Source organism: Geotrypetes seraphini, chromosome 10, assembly GCF_902459505.1.
Source record: "Geotrypetes seraphini chromosome 10, aGeoSer1.1, whole genome shotgun sequence".
Taxonomy (NCBI): Eukaryota; Metazoa; Chordata; class Amphibia; order Gymnophiona; family Dermophiidae; genus Geotrypetes; species Geotrypetes seraphini.
The window spans coordinates 126,803,091-126,819,767 of record NC_047093.1 but is presented as its reverse complement, the minus strand read 5'-3'; the positions used below and the strand labels follow the sequence as shown (position 1 = coordinate 126,819,767).

The window sequence follows — 16,677 nt, the reverse complement described above, 5'->3', positions numbered from 1 at the left end:
CCAAGTCCCCCTCTTCCGTTATGAACATAAGTTCTTTACCCCTTAAACTGTACCGTTCCCTCTGGTTTTTGCAGTCCAAATGCATGACCTTGCATTTCTTAGCATTAAATTTTAGCTGCCAAATTTCAGACCATTCTCCAAAGTTTCGCCAGGTCTTCATGTTATTCACACCATCCAGTGTGCCTACTCTATTGCACATTTTGGTATCATGCGCAAAAAGGCAAATCTTACCCGACAACCCTTCAGCAATATCATTTATAAAAATGTTAAAAAGAACAGGCCCTCGAGGCACAACACTGGTAACATCCCATTCCTAAGAGCGATCTCCATTGATCACTACCCTCTGTCGCCTTCCACTCAACCAGATCCTGACCCAGTCCGTCACTTTGGGACCCATCCCAAGGGCACTCAGTTTATTAGACATCTATGTGGAGCACTGTCAAAGGCTTTGCTAAAATCTAGATTTACTCTAGTATCGGAGAAAGATGTGGCTCAGAGAGACCTCTGGGATTCACCTACTGCACTCCCTCGCCTCCATGCAGGATCCCTATATGTAAAATCTCCCAGACAGATGCTTCTCTAAGCTGCTTTTAAAAAAACAACACACAATCTTCCGTCATAGGAGTTGGTGGTTGCATATCGCTGAACTGGGCTTCCTCAGGCTCTCCTTGATTTCTTTATTCCTTGTCTTGGCACTGCATACGCCGGGTAACTTTAAAAATGATCAAACTTCAGAAAAGTAGTAAACACTTATTTTCCCATGAAATGGACTGCAATTAGACTCTGACTTCTAAATTGTTACCTGGATGAGTCAAAAATGCTGTTACCAGGAAATTAACATCATTCTGTGTAAGAGTATCTGTCTGTGCTATACAGTTATTTAATTATACTATGTATGCTGATCTGTAACCCATTCTGGGCTCTTTTGGGAGGATGGGCTAAGCAACCAAATAAATATATAAATAAAAACAAAATGCATATAAAGAAATTTTGTGCTGAATTTCAAATCTTAGATTTATAGGTGCTATTCTGGATAGCGCCACACAAGGGCGCCAATTACCTTAGAAAGAACTATATTTAACCTTTTCCTATCGTAATAAATTTTACGTTACGCTGGTTCCTTTTTTTTTTTCCCTTGAAAATTTATTGAAAGTTTTACAAAATGCAAAAGGGAAAGTGGTACACCAAAAAAATACAATAGTCAATAATGTACATAATGTTGGTGTCATAGGAAAGTACATCAATGTAGGTGAGGGAGGGGTATAAAATATAATACTCAATAATTGGGTCTCCTCATGAGAATTGAAAAAACATTACACTTAAGTATAATCGGAGCCCTAATTTTAACTTTTTAAAATACTTTTAAACTTCTTATCTATGTGAAATAAATTATAACAGGTCATAGGCAAAAAAAAAAAGTGCAAAGCCCACCTTTATCCCAAGCGAAAATCAAAGTTAAAAGTATTTCCCAGCCTACATAAGCAATTCATAAAAGACCTCTGATTTTAAGGTGGCACCAACATGGCCAAACTTTGGCCAGTCTGCCAATATTTAAGGTGCACTGTCATCTTCAGTTTCAATAACTGGCCTTCCAAAATGCAACATTCACATTAGATTTCTGGAAATTGAAATATAATGATTTTGTCTGGAAGCAGACAATATCCAAATAGTGTCAATTTTTCCTGTGTTCACTGTTCAGAGGTCATATCTGGATTAGAGAGTTGCGCAGGGACAGAAATCCCACCCAACCCGCCCGTCCCCGCCAGGATCCTCTCCGTCCCCACCCGTCCCTGTCAGGATCCTCTCCGTCCCCACCCATCTCCACAAGGAATTACCTCCATCCCCGCCCGTCCCCATAAAAAGCAGCAATTACTTCTGAAAGGATCATTAATTCCACAGTTTCTTTTGTGTTTGCGCTGCTGTTTTCCTTGTGGAATCTCTTTGGTGGAACCCTTTTTTTGTTTTCTGTTCAGGTAATTAACTTATAAACCCCCTCTTTTACTAAGTCTGACGTGTCCATTATATTATATGGACGAACCCTGCTTCCAAAGCCTTCCATCCCTGTGGGAGTCCCGTTGGCTAGAGGGGGGTCCCCGTGGGCCAGAGGGAGGTCCCCGTGGGAGTCCCGTGGGTTAGGGGGGGGATTCCTACAGGACCCCCGCAATCCACGTTCCCGTGCAGACCTCTAGCTGTCACCTTTTCAACCTGTTTGGCCACCTTAACCTTATCACATACAATCACACCCAAGTCCCCCTCTTCTGTCATGAACATAAGTTCTTCACCTCCTAAACTGTACCGTTCCCTCTGGAGAGAGCGAGAACTAGAAGGCCTTGAGCATGCGCAGCTGCTCAAGGCCCAGCCCAAGCAAGAGGGAAAATCTTCAGGAACCAGCATGTCCTGTGCGTTTGTGCTGGTGCCAGATCAGGGTAAGAGATTGTGTTTGGGTGGGTGGGTAGGTGAATGGGGGATGCCGGATTGTGGCAAGGGGGGATGCTGGATCGTGTATGTGTGTGTGTGGGGGGGAATGTCAGATCACAGGCGAGGGTGGAGTAGCACCGGTGGCCTCAGGGGTGAGTGGCAAGGTGGAGCAGCACCAATGGCCCCGGGGGGGGGGAGGGAGGGACGAATCAAGTGAGTTTCCCTTACTTCCTATGGGGAAACTCGCTTTGATATACAAGTAAATTGGTTTACGAGCATGCTTCTGGAACGAATTCTGCTCGTAAACCAAGGTTCCACTGTATACTAATTTTAAGTGTTAAGAACCTGAGTTCAGTTTAATTAAAAAACACAAGACACTTCAAATGTAAAAGTTGATGTATTTGAGTATTTTTTATTAACTACCAAATGTTACCACTGTACTTGACAATGTAAATGATAGTACACACTATTTTTATAAATAGCTCAGCTTGTAACAAAATTGCTAGTCATAAAGCACCACCTACCTACATCGTCAAAATATTTAGAGCCAAAACTATCTTCAAATACTGAAAATCACAACCATGTTATAATATTCAGAAATGCCACTTAAAGAACACCAAACTAGAATACTGCAGCAGAGGCAAACGTTTACAACCTCATGTATTGCAAATAAAAATGTGCTAATCTGACTTCTATGAACTCAAGATTGTCTTGTTACATCAATAGCCATTTATATCTGCTGCTTCAGATAAAATTCTCAGCTGAGCATATAAAAAGTTATAAAAAGACATTCATAAAAGATTAAAATGTTGGTAGGCATGCCAACTCTGAATGAAAAAAATTAGCCATCTTGGTTTAAATAAGGCTTTTTGCTGCAAGTTATTCCAGTTACTGAGAAAGGACATAATAATGAGTGAGTATTAAACCTGTCCTTGGTTTTCAAGTTAACCCTAATGAATATGCAATGAGGCAGATTTGCATATAATAGAGGTAACAGATATGCTGATCTGCCTCATGTATATTCATTAGTGATATCTTAAAAACCTGACTGGCTGGGGATCCCCCAGGACAGGTTTAAGAACCACTAACTACTTCAAAACTCTACCCTTCACTATTCTTCCAAGAAAAATATTCTTTGTGCAAATCAGCAAACACACACTTGGGGAAGATCTTGAAATGTTATGCCAATTATTTGCAATTTATTCCCTAAATTATCTATTTTCAAAATCCAAAGTAACAAAAGAGTCTAATTCGCAACTTCATAGCTTAGCATTCTTTCAAATCACAAACAAACTAAACAAACATATGTATAGCACAATATTATGCAATATGCAAAAGCTTTGTGTTGCTGTGGGCAGCAACTAGTTCCCTCATAACCTTTATTCAGCAATGTACTTTTAAGACAATTACATCATTAAGCCTGTTAGTTTTAAAAGGACCACATTTAAGATTTGAAACTTTTGGTAAAAGGGCTCCACTCATTGGATTTAGAGTTGTAGATTTCAATTGTATTAAGAAAATCATTTCCATCAAAGCCGCCTACTGCATACACTATGCCTCCCACAGATATGACACCAGCATTGCTTCTTGGAGTGGTCATTTCCCCTATCATCTTCCATTCATTCTTCGCTGGATCATAGGCCTCCACACAACTGAGAGCATGAGATCCATCAAAGCCGCCAACAACAAAGAGTTTACCTATTAAAAACAAACAAACAGTCAATAGGACTCTTGAGCCATCTGCAGAAAGATATATGCAAATGTCTTTACACTTAGGTGTTCGACAAAACAATTGTCAAGAAATCTTAAAACTTCAACTTTACAATTAACTTATTGCTCTATATTTTTATTCTATTCTATATAAAATGTATAGCCTGCTCTAATCTCCAATTAGATTCTAGGCAGGTAACAATACTTAAAAAAGATATATCAAAGTTCTCAGCAAATATACAAGTCAATTAAAATAGTTTATAAAATGTTTTGAAAGATATATTTGAAGAAACTTTCCTTAATTAAATTTGAAGATCAGTCCAAAGTAGTTCCTACATATTCAAAAGATTTTTTCATAGAAGACTTCAAACAAATATATTTACATGCTGAATAACTGAGCTTCAAAGAATGCTGGAAACTAGAAGCAATCCTCCTTACTTGAAAGGATTAATATCTTAAACATTATATAACCACTTTAAAATTTATTCTCTTCTCAACCATCAACCAATGCAACTGATTTAAAAATGGAGTCACCTGATCATATTTCAACTTCATTGTAATGCCACAGAACAACGAATTACAATAATCTAACTGGGGTAAAATAATTGCCCTAATTATTGTTTGAAAAGTATTTTTTTTTTTTTTTCAAATAAATTTTTTATTCTTTTTTTAAAGTTCTTACATCAAGTGAAATACATGTATTACATTCATTTATATAAAACACTTGAAATTATTAATAAATGTTCTTACATTGTAAATTAAAACACACACACCCTTATTATAGTTTTATAACTGAATATTATTACAATAATTTCCCCTCCCTATCCTTTTATATGTTCTATATATGTGCTATGATATCTGATCATTAGAAAAATTTGTCAATGGTCCCCATATTTTATTAAATTTTTTAATATAACCTTGTTGTAATGCCATTACTTTTTCCATTTTATATATATGAGAAAGGACAGAACAATTATGTGCAATTTGCTTACATTGCACATAATTGACAATCAAAAAAGGGAACCCCCCTCCCACTTAGTTCATTAACTTGGTTCTCAAAAGTCAAACCACAATCCAGTATAATACCCCAATCCCTAGATTTCTCAACTATAAGTATCTCACAAGTAGACAAAGCACAGTTACTTACCGTAACAGGTGTTATCCAGGGACAGCAGGCAGATATTCTTGACTGATGGGTGACGGCACCGACGGAGCCCCGGTACGGACAATTTTAGAGTGATTGCACTCTAAGAACTTTTTAGAAAGTTCTAGCTCGGCCGCACCGCGCACGCGCGAGTGCCTTCCCGCCCGACAGAGGCGCGCGGTCCCTCAGTTAGTATAAGCCAGCTAAGAAGCCAACCCGGGGAGGTGGGTGGGACGCAAGAATATCTGCCTGCTGTCCCTGGATAACACCTGTTACGGTAAGTAACTGTGCTTTATCCCAGGACAAGCAGGCAGCTATTCTTGACTGATGGGTGACCTCTAAGCTAACAAAAAGAGGGATGGAGGGAAGGTTGGCCATTAAGAAAATAAATTTTGTAATACAGATTGGCCGAAGTGACCATCCCTTCTGGAGAATGCATCCAGACAATAATGAGATGTAAAAGTGTGAACTGAGGACCAAGTAGCAGCTTTGCAGATTTCCTCAATAGGAGTGGAACGGAGGAAAGCTACAGATGCTGCCATTGCTCTGACTCGATGGGCCGTGACAGAACCTTCCAGTGTCAGTCCGGTCTGAGCATAACAGAAAGAAATGCACGCTGCTAGCCAATTAGACAACGTGCGTTTAGAAACAGGACGTCCCAATTTGTTCGGATCAAAGGACAGAAAAAGTTGGGGAACTGATCTGTGGGGTTTCGTACGCTGCAGATAGTAAGCAAGAGCCCTTTTACAATCCAAAGTATGCAGAGCTTGTTCCCCAGAATGAGAATGAGGTTTCGGAAAAAAAACCGGTAGGACAATGGATTGGTTGAGATGAAATTCCGAGACAACCTTGGGGAGAAACTTTGGATGTGTACGCAGAACCACCTTGTCATGATGAAAGACCGTAAAAGGTGGATCTGCAACCAGTGCATGAAGCTCACTGACTCTCCTGGCAGAGGTAAGAGCAATAAGGAAAAGTACCTTCCAAGTGAGAAATTTGAAAGGAGAAGTAGCTAAAGGTTCAAATGGAGGCTTCATTAAAGCTGAAAGAACCACATTGAGATCCCAGATAACCGGAGGGGCTTTAAGAGGTGGTTTCACATTGAAAAGCCCACGCATGAACCTGGATACCAGGGGATGAGCTGAAAGAAGTTTTCCATGGACTGGCTCATGAAAAGCTGCAATGGCACTGAGGTGGACCCTGATGGAAGAGGACTTCAGGCCAGAATCAGACAAAGAAAGAAGATAATCCAACAACGTCTCCACCGCTAGGGAAGTGGGATCAAGATGATGAAGAAGACACCAGGAAGAAAACCTTGTCCACTTTTGATGGTAACATTGTAGAGTGGCTGGTTTCCTGGAGGCATCCAGAATGGAACGAACGGGCTGAGATAAAAGAGTATCAGTCGAGTTCAGCCCGAGAGATACCAAGCCATCAGGTGTAGAGACTGGAGGTTGGGATGCAGAAGGGTTCCCTGCTGTTGCGTAAGCAGCGAAGGAAACAGAGGAAGAAGAAAAGGTTCCCTGGAACTGAGTTGAAGTAGAAGGGAGAACCAATGTTGCCTGGGCCACCTCGGAGCAATCAGAATCATGGTGGCTCGTTCCCTCTTGAGCTTGAACAAGGTTCTCAACATGAGAGGCAGAGGAGGGAAGGCGTACAGGAACAGATTCGACCAGTCGAGGAGAAAAGCATCTGCGGTTAGACGGTGTGGAGAGTAAAGTCTGGAGCAGAATAGGGGCAGCTGATGATTGTGAGGAGCTGCAAAGAGGTCTATCTGAGGAGTGCCCCATTGAGTGAAGATAGAGTGCAGAGTTACGGGATCGAGTGTCCACTCGTGAGGTTGGAGAATTCTGCTTAGTTTGTCTGCTAAGGAATTCTGTTTCCCTTGAATGTATATAGCTTTCAGGAAGAGATGATGATCTATGGCCCAAGTCCAGATCTTCTGGGCTTCCTGGCATAAAAGGCGAGAGCCTGTCCCACCCTGTTTGTTGATGTAGTACATCGCAACCTGATTGTCTGTGCACAACAGAAGGACCTGAGGAAAGAGAAGGTGTTGGAAGGCCTTGAGGGCGTAAAACATCGCTCTGAGTTCCAGGAAATTGATTTGATGTTTCCTCTCCTGGGCTGACCAAAGACCTTGCGTCTGGAACTCGTTCAAGTGAGCTCCCCATGCATACAGGGAGGCGTCGGTGGTGATGACTAGTTGATGAGGAGGCTGATGGAACAGAAGACCTCTGGATAGATTTGAGGATACCAACCACCATTGCAGAGACTGACGAAGAGATGATGTCACAGATATGTGTCGTGAGCAAGGGTCCGACACTTGGGACCACTGAGTCGCAAGGGTCCATTGAGGAGTGCGCAGGTGAAGACGGGCATGAGGTGTGACATGAACTGTGGATGCCATGTGTCCCAAGAGCACCATCATTTGCCTTGCTGAGATGGACGGCAGAGGAAGTACCTGATGACATAGAGACTGAAGGGTCTGAAGACGACTGGATGGCAGGAAAGCTCTCATGAGGAGTGTATCCAGGATCGCTCCAATGAATTGAAGTCTCTGAGTGGGAATGATATGGGATTTGGGTAGATTGATCTCGAATCCCAGAAGTTGTAGAAACTGGATGGTTTGGTTGGTGGCCAGAAGGACCGCTTGGGCAGAAGTGTCTTTGATCAACCAATCGTCCAGGTAAGGAAATACATGTAGGTGGTGAGAGCGTAGAAAAGCCGCCACCACAATGAGACATTTGGTGAATACCCTTGGAGATGAGGCAAGACCGAAGGGCAGCACCTTGTACTGGTAATGACAATGATTGATCATGAATCGGAGATATGGTCTTGAGGTTACATTGATCGGTATGTGAGTGTAAGCCTCTTTGAGATCGAGGGAGCATAGCCAGTCGTTTTGATTTAGAAGGGGATAAAGGATGGCTAAAGAAAGCATCTTGAATTTTTCTTTTACCAGATGAATGTTGAGATCGCGAAGATCCAGGATGGGTCTGAGATCTCCTGTCTTTTTGGGAACTAGAAAGTAGCGGGAGTAGAATCCCTGCCCCTTTTGATCTAGAGGAACTTCCTCTATAGCGTTCAGAAGGAGGAGGGATTGGACCTCCTGAATAAGGAGGGCTGATTGAGGACTGTTCAAAGCAGACTCTTTTGGCAGGCTTTGAGGTGGGAGAGTCTGAAAGTTGAGAGAGTAGCCGTGGCGGATGATGTTGAGGACCCATTGGTCCGAAGTGATTACTTCCCACCGGCTGAGGAACAGAGAAAGTCGACCTCCTATTGGTTGAGGCAGGAGAGCAGGAATAGGGATACTGGCTATACTGCGGAGAATGAAGTCAAAAGGGCTGTGACTTTTGCTGAGGAGGTTGTTTTACAGCTTGTTGCTGTTGCTGTTGTCTGGGAGGCTGACGTTGCTGTTGTCTCTGACGCCTAGGTTGTTGAGCAGTGGTAGGCAATGGACGGGCTGTGAAACGGCGTTGATAGGCCGATTGCTGCCTGTATGGTCTTGGCGGAGGAGGCTTCTTTTTATTTTTGAGCAGGGTATCCCAGCGCGTCTCATGAGCAGAGAGCTTTTGTGTGGTTGAGTCCATGGAATCCCCAAAGAGCTCATCCCCTAGACATGGGGCATTGGCTAACCGATCTTGATGGTTAACATCAAGCTCGGATACCCGAAGCCAGGCCAAACGACGCATAGCTACTGACATTGCTGTCGCTCTGGATGTAAGTTCAAAAGTGTCATATATGGATCTCACCATAAACTTACGCAATTGGAGAAGAGACGACAAGCATGTGTGAAAAGCGGAATGCTTTCGTGAAGGAAGATATTTCTCGAAAGAAGCCATGGTGGTAAGGAGATGCTTTAAATAAAAAGAAAAATGAAAAGCATAATTACTAGCCCTATTAGCTAACATAGCATTTTGGTAGAGCCTCTTACCAAATTTATCCATGGCCCTTCCTTCTCTGCCAGGAGGGACAGATGCATATACACTGGCTCCTGAAGTCTTTTTAAGGGTGGATTCGACAAATAAGGATTCATGTGGTAGTTGAGGTTTGTCAAACCCAGGAATGGGAATTACCTTATATAGAGAATCCAGTTTACGTGGGGCCCCTGGGACAGTTAAAGGAGTCTCTAAATTCTTATAGAAAGTTTCCCTTAGGATGTCATGAAGGGGAAGTTTCAAAAATTCCTTTGGAGGCTGATCAAAATCAAGGGCATCCAAAAAAGCTTTAGACTTTTTGGATTCAGCCTCCAAAGGAATGGACAAGGACTCACACATCTCTTTCAAAAAACTAGAGAAAGAGGAAGTGGCCTGTTTGGAGGATGGGTCAGGGACAGCCGAATCCTCCTCCTCTGAGGAACATTCTCCTTCAGAAAGAAAGGGTTCCTCTGAGTCTCCCCACAGATCAGGGTCCCTTACATGGGAAGAATGGTCCCGAGACTCAGGTGTCGACGTTTGCATGTGTCGGGTTTTGCGTATCGACTTACCCGACCTCATCGATACCGTGTCCGGAGAAGTTATCGGACGCACCGGTGCCGAAGTCTGCACCGATTGATGGTGAGCTCTCGGCTCCGGTGCAAGGACTGGCATCGATACCGATGAGGTTAGGTGAAGCGGTACCGAAACAGTGGAAGCGGTTAAAACGGGTTCCACAATCGGTACCGATACAGGTTGTTCAACAACCGGTACCGATGGCTCGGTGCGAACTGGCACCGGAAGGTTCGGTGTCATGATGGCAGGAAGGAGTCGTTCTAATTGTTCCTTCAGCTGCACCTGAAGGATGGCCGTAATGCGGTCATCGAGGGATGGCACCGGTACCGCTTTTTTCTTCTGCGGTACCTGCGGTGCCGCTCGACGCCCCGGAGATGAGGAGCCCGATGTCGAGGGACTCACCTCTATAGGGGCGGAGCGCTTCCGCTGGCGTCGAACCGGCGGCAGGATTGGGCTCACTGCACTTGAGGCCGGAAGACGTTCCAGCGGGGAAGGCTTCTTAGCCGGCTTACCTGACTGTTGGGATGCCGGTGTGGAATCACGCGGCGTCGAAGACGAGGGTGCCGACTGAATCGGTGCCGAAGCCGGAGTCGAAGGAACGGGGTCGGACATCTCGGCACCGAACAACAATCGCTGTTGAATTAAGCGATTTTTTAAAGTTCGTTTTTTCAAAGTAGCACAGCGGGTGCAAGAGGAGGCCTGATGCTCAGGACCCAAACACTGTAAACACCAGTTGTGTGGGTCCGTGAGAGATATAGGCCTAGCACACCGCTGGCACTTTTTAAAACCCGGTTGAGGGGGCATGAAAGGAAAAACGGCTTCCGCCAAATCGAAGGCCGAGGCTTCGATGGTGGCAGAAGGCCCCGCCGGGGAAAACCGAATTGAAGAAAAAATTGAAAGAATTTTTTTTTTTTTTTTTTTTAAACAAAATAAAAGAAAGAAAAAAGGCAAATTAGCCAAACGTTTACGCGAGCGGGAAGGCAAGTATGAAAAAATTTTCAACAGCCGTTGAAAACGCGTCTTCTTAGCTCCGCGGAAACTAAGAAACTGAGGGACCGCGCGCCTCTGTCGGGCGGGAAGGCACTCGCGCGTGCGCGGTGCGGCCGAGCTAGAACTTTCTAAAAAGTTCTTAGAGTGCAATCACTCTAAAATTGTCCGTACCGGGGCTCCGTCGGTGCCGTCACCCATCAGTCAAGAATAGCTGCCTGCTTGTCCTGGGATAATACTATTTTCTTTAATCATTACATTTTCTCTCCCTACATTTTATGTAGCTAGTCCTTGGTGGATTTAATGGTATGTTTTGGGTCATTGTCGTGTTGCAGGGTCCAGTTCCGCTTCAGCTTTAATTTTCTTACAGATAGTCTCACATATTCTTCAAGCACCCTCTGATACACGGTAGAATTGATGGTGGATTCTATGATGGTGAGCTGGCCAGGTCCTGCTGCAGCAAAGCATCCCCAAATCATGACACTTCCACCTCCATGCTTCACAGGTGGTACGAGGTTCTTTTCTTGGAATGCTGTATTTGGTGTACGCCAAACATGTCCTCTTTTCTGGTGTCCAAATAATTCAAGTTTAGACTCCTGTCCATAGAACACTATTCCAGAAGTCCTGGTGTTTGTCTATGTTCTCTCTGGAAACAGTATAACATACTCCGAACAGGAGTGGAAAAAACAACAAATACTTATAAACTACTGTTGGAACATGTGTAGAACTTAATCCTGGTATAGAAAACATCCTCACAGCTCACCAACTAAGCCATAGCCGCTGTTCTTACTTCTCCCCGGCCCTAGAAAAATTCTAGAACCCGCAGGAAAAACAAAATCTGCACATGAACAAAACAAAAACCCGCAATCACCACACAAAGACAGATGGGGGGGGGACTATACAGTCTACAAGCTAACAGAAAGAAAATTAGCAGGTTAAGAACCTAATTTCTCCTTCTGTATCGCTTGGTAGATTGGTATAGTCCTTACAAATGGGACATACCAAAGCAGAACCCATTAAAGGTGGGCCCCCGAAGGGCCGACACCAGAACATGTTCACCGAATATCGCGTCCCAACACATTTGAACATCCACCCGGAAGTGTCTTACAAAGGAATGCAGAGAAGACCAAACTGCAGCCCTGTAAATATCCAGATTCAGCCCAAGAAGCTGCCTGAACCCTAGTGGAATGAGCCTTAAGAAATTCTGGAACAGGCTTCTTCAGAAGATAAGCGGAAGCAATAGTCTCCTTGATCCAGCGTGCAATAGTAGTCTTAGAAGCGCAATCCCCCTTATGAGGACCTGCGAGAAGGACAAAGAGATGATCTGATTTCCTGATCTCCTGGGTCCTCTGCACATAAGAGCGAAGGACCTTATCGACATCCAACTTGTGCAGCTGTCTCTGCTTGGAAGAGCCCTCCTGACTACCCAACACCGGGATGACCACTGCCTGATTGACATGAAAAGGAGAAACTACCTTTGGTTGAAAAGAAGGAACAAGACTCAAGACAACCCACTTCCTAGAAAAACTCCAAGAAGGGAGCCCTACAAGAGAAAAGCCTGCAGCTCAGAAACACGTCTAGCTGAAGTAATGGCCACCAAGAAGACCGCTTTAAGAGTAAGGTCTTTCAAAGAACAGTCGCCCAACGGTTTAAAAGGAGGGTGCACCAGAACAGACAGAACCAGATTCAGATCCCAAGAAGGAACAGAGGGTCATACAGGAGGCTTGAGCAATTTGGCCACCCGCAAGAAGCGAATCACATCAGGAATGGCAGTCAAATGCCGGCCCTGCTACAACCCACAAAAGGCTGCCAAGGCTGCATGCTGAACCCAGAGAGAAGACCAAGCCAGTCCCCTGTCCAGGTCATCTTGCAATAATTCTAAAATATTAGGCATGGAAGCACAAAAAGAGACCACTCCACACACATCACACCACTCCTCAAATAGATGTCAAACCCTCACATAAGCCCGAAAGGTAGAAAGCCTCCGGGACCCCAAGAGAGTGGAAATCACTTTATCTGAATACCCCTCCTTACTTAGGCGATCCCTTTCAAGAGCAAAGCTGTAAGATGGAAGGGACCCGGATCGAACATTGGAATGGGACCCTGAGTCAGAAGATCGGGCTTCCCCGCAATCCAAAGCTGACTCACGAGGTACATGCGGCAGGGTGCCCTGGACACCAGCATCCGCTGCCGACAAGACTCACCCACCGCACCACTGCTCTGGCCTGCACAACACTTACACAGCCTGGCTGGCACAGGTACCTCGTGTCTGGAGCACAATGAGCATTTTTTTCCCTTTAAAAGTGCTCAATGTGCTGAAAAACACCCTAGCTGTAATAAAAGTGCCGGTTAGATGAGAAAACAATACAAATGGCAGTTTTAAAGGGAAATGAACCCTTTAGACCGGCACACCTCAGAATTTGTTTTTTTCCCACTTATTCAGAACAGACTCCACGGCTCTCAAAGCTGGAAGCCTGACCAACCAGGGGGCCAGGCTGCCAGCTGAGGCACCTCTACAAAAATGTGGGAAGGTGGAGGGAGGGACCCAGCATAAAACCTGCCGAGTTTAACATCCCCGAGGTCGGACAAATCCCCAAAGAGGACCCGTCCAAGCTCTATCTGGCACAAAAGGGAAACCCAGGAGTCCGAAACAAAATTCCAACAGTACTATGAGGGCAGCCGAATTAGTCTTACCACCTGCTAATGGAGACTGAGGAAGACTGGATTGCAAGAAGGGAAGCTATCCTGATATACAAGTTTGTTCTCAGTCTTCACCTGCTGGTAGCAGCGACGTATAAAACCCATTCGTAAGGACTATATCAGTCTACCAGGCGCTACAGAAACCTTATTTCCCTGACCATTGGCGGTTGGGGAAATCCCTGTATGGGCGGTAAGGGAAGCCAGGGCTTCCCCACTGCCTGATGCCAACTTGTGGTGCACGGGTGAAGGGGAACCCTGCTCACCGGCACCTGAAGCTTACCACCTCCACCTGCTGGAGATTGAGAACAGACTGATTGTACTTGGGACTGCACAGCCCACTTACACTACAGTCAAAAGTTTGTGTCTCAGTCTCTACCTGCTGGTCATGGTGAGCTATTACCCATCAGTTTCTGTGCCAATCTGAAGGGAAGATAAAGAATAATAAATTTAGGAATAATTTTAGCAAATCGCTAAATGCAAAATATCAACTATATACCATCATGAACAGCTACTCCTGCTCCACGTCTGGCCACATTCATGGGTGCAATTAATGTCCAAGTATTGTTATCTGGATTATATCGTTCCACTGTATTTAGACAGTTCCAGGACTCTGCTCCTCCAATGATGTACAAATACCCATCGAGCTCGCACACAGCAGACTGATGTCGACCTATAATAAAAGTAAAGATACCTGTAAGATTGACATTACCACCATATGCATCCCTATAAATTCCAAATGTCTACAGGTACACTATTTAAATCCCAGATGGGAATGGACAATGTTTTAAAATTTCCTAAATGTAAACGAAACTAACTTACGAATGTTAAGAGAAGTGCCACTTGTCCAGGACCTTGTCACAGGATCGAAGATATCACAGTTTTTTAGACCCTTTTGACCATATGGATCAGAGCCACCAACAACAAACAACTTCCCATTCAGAGCACATACCCCTGTGTACAAAAGAGATGTTAGTTTTGCCATCAAATCACTGATCACTGTACAGTCAAATTCTTATCTACCTTTTATGTTGATGTATTTTTTTAAAATACAATTTCAAGTAGTCCACTCAACAACTACTTATGCAATAAACCAACAGTTGTTCATTTACAACAGGTGTTCTCTAAAATAAAGAAAGATTATATTATTGGTATGCACCAAACAGGGTTTGTTGCTCAGAGACATTCTTCTAACAATACCAGGTTGGCTTTTCATGTTTTATTTAACAAAAGCCATGAAGGATCAGGCCTTTTCTGTATCCTTGGATGCAGAGAAGGCCTTTTTTGATCGAATAGAATGGACCTTCATGTATCAAGCCATGGATTGGTTTGGTATTGGTTCAGAATTTATACAAATGATTCTTTTTTTTTTTTTTTTGTATAAATATTTTTTATTCTTTTTTTTTAAATTCTTACATCAAGTGAAATACATGTAATACATTCAATTATACAAAAAAACATTTGAAATTATCATTAAATTTTCTTACAATGTGAATTAAATAAACCCTTTTTCAGAATTTATATCATATTAATATTACAATAGTTTTCCCTCCCTACCCCTTCTATATGTTCTATACATGTGTTATTATATCTGATCAGTGGAATAATGATTCAAACTTTGTATAGCTCCCCTGCTGCTAGATTGTATATTAATAATAATTTATTGGAACGTTTTAATTTACAGAGGGGGGTTAGACAAAGCTGTCCCTTGTCTCCTTTACTTTTTGATATTGTATTAGAACCCTTGTTATTAGCTATTCAACAAGTGAAGGAGATACAGGGTATTCCTTATTCAGAATGGGAATATAAGGTCTCTGCTTATGCAGAATGATATACTGCTTCATTTGAGAAATCCTGAAACAACCATTCCATGCTTACTTGAATTTTTTTTTTTTTCCAAAATTCTTTATTCATTTTTCCATCTTACAAGTACACAATATTACATCATGCTTACTTGAATTAATAGAGAAATTTGGAAAATTCTCAGGATATAAGATAAATTGGAGTAAATCAGAAGTTCTTCCACTTATGTGCATTGTACAAAAAGTTTGTTTGATTCATTTCCCTTTCTATGGAAAGAGGATGGAATAAAATATTTAGGCATTTGGATAAAAAATACGCTGGAAGAAACAATGAAAGTGAATGAAAATTTTTTATTACAGAAGGTAACAGAAATGTGTGAGCAATGGAATCCTTTACATCTGTCTTGGTGGGGGAGAGTCCAAACTATTAAAATGATGATTTTGCCTGTGGTTTGTTATCAAATGGGTCTTTTTTCAAGGGTCCTTTTATAAAAAATTAAATAGTGTTCTTACAAAATTTATTTGGCTGGGTAAAATTGCTAGAATCGCTTTAGTGTCTTTACAAAAATCAATTGAGGGAGGGGTAAATTTTCCCAATTTTTATAGGTATCATCAATCATATATTATGAGCCAAGGTATGTATTGGGTCCTCCCAGAGCCCATCGAAAATATCCCAGATTGGTTGTGGTTGGCATGGAGACTCATGTTTCCTCTGCGATTAAGCCATGTTCTTAGTATCAAAATGACTAGGTTATATAAAGAAAACAGAATATTAGTAGATACATGGAAAACCTTAAGATATGTGAATAATTTAACACCTATTCCAATACATAAATCAACAAATCAAACTATATGGCTCAACTCCAAGATTCAAATTGGCAGATTTAAGATCATTTGGAAGTATTGGGTGATAATAATAATTTATTTTTTATATACCGCCAAAGCCGTAAGTAGTTCAAGGCGGTTTACAACAAAGAAGGACTGGACAATCAGCAAATATAGGTACAGTCAGAGAAAATAGGTACAACAAAGAAGGGCAGGACAGTCTGCGTAAAGGTACAATCAGTGAATGTAGGTAAAACAAAAAGGTACAATCAGTGAATATAGGTATAGTCTGCAAAAATAAGTACAATCAGCAAATGAAGATACAGTTTAAATGGATAAGCAGGATTCATGTATGATAAAAAAGGGGCCATAGGTTGGGCATAAAGGTCTTAGGTTAAAAATCGGTTAAATAGGTTAGCTTTTAGTAGTTTTCTGAAGTTTAGGTAAGATGATGAGAGCGAGATAATGTTGGCCAACCAATTATTAAGCTGACCTGCTTGGAAGGCAAGGGTTCTATTCAGGTATCTTTTGTAATGGCAGGCCTTTAGAGTTGGATGGCTAAACAGATGGGTTCTGCGTGTGGGTTTGGATGAACGGTCTAAGA

At 42.7% G+C, this 16,677-nt stretch overlaps 1 protein-coding gene across 1 annotated transcript in view; it reads right to left on the bottom strand.

Annotated features, from left to right (window-relative positions):
* Nucleotides 1–2,804: 2,804 nt before the first annotated feature.
* The window catches only part of IVNS1ABP (influenza virus NS1A binding protein), a 102,525-nt gene continuing 88,652 nt past the window's right edge, over nt 2,805–16,677 (bottom strand). Inside the window, exons 13-15 of the mRNA XM_033961317.1 lie at nt 14,269–14,400; nt 13,946–14,119; nt 2,805–4,116 (exon numbers count right to left, since the gene is read on the bottom strand). Of these exons, the coding sequence (XP_033817208.1) occupies nt 3,863–4,116; nt 13,946–14,119; nt 14,269–14,400 (560 nt within the window). The 3' untranslated portion in view covers nt 2,805–3,862. The remainder of the gene's footprint in view (nt 4,117–13,945; nt 14,120–14,268; nt 14,401–16,677) is intronic.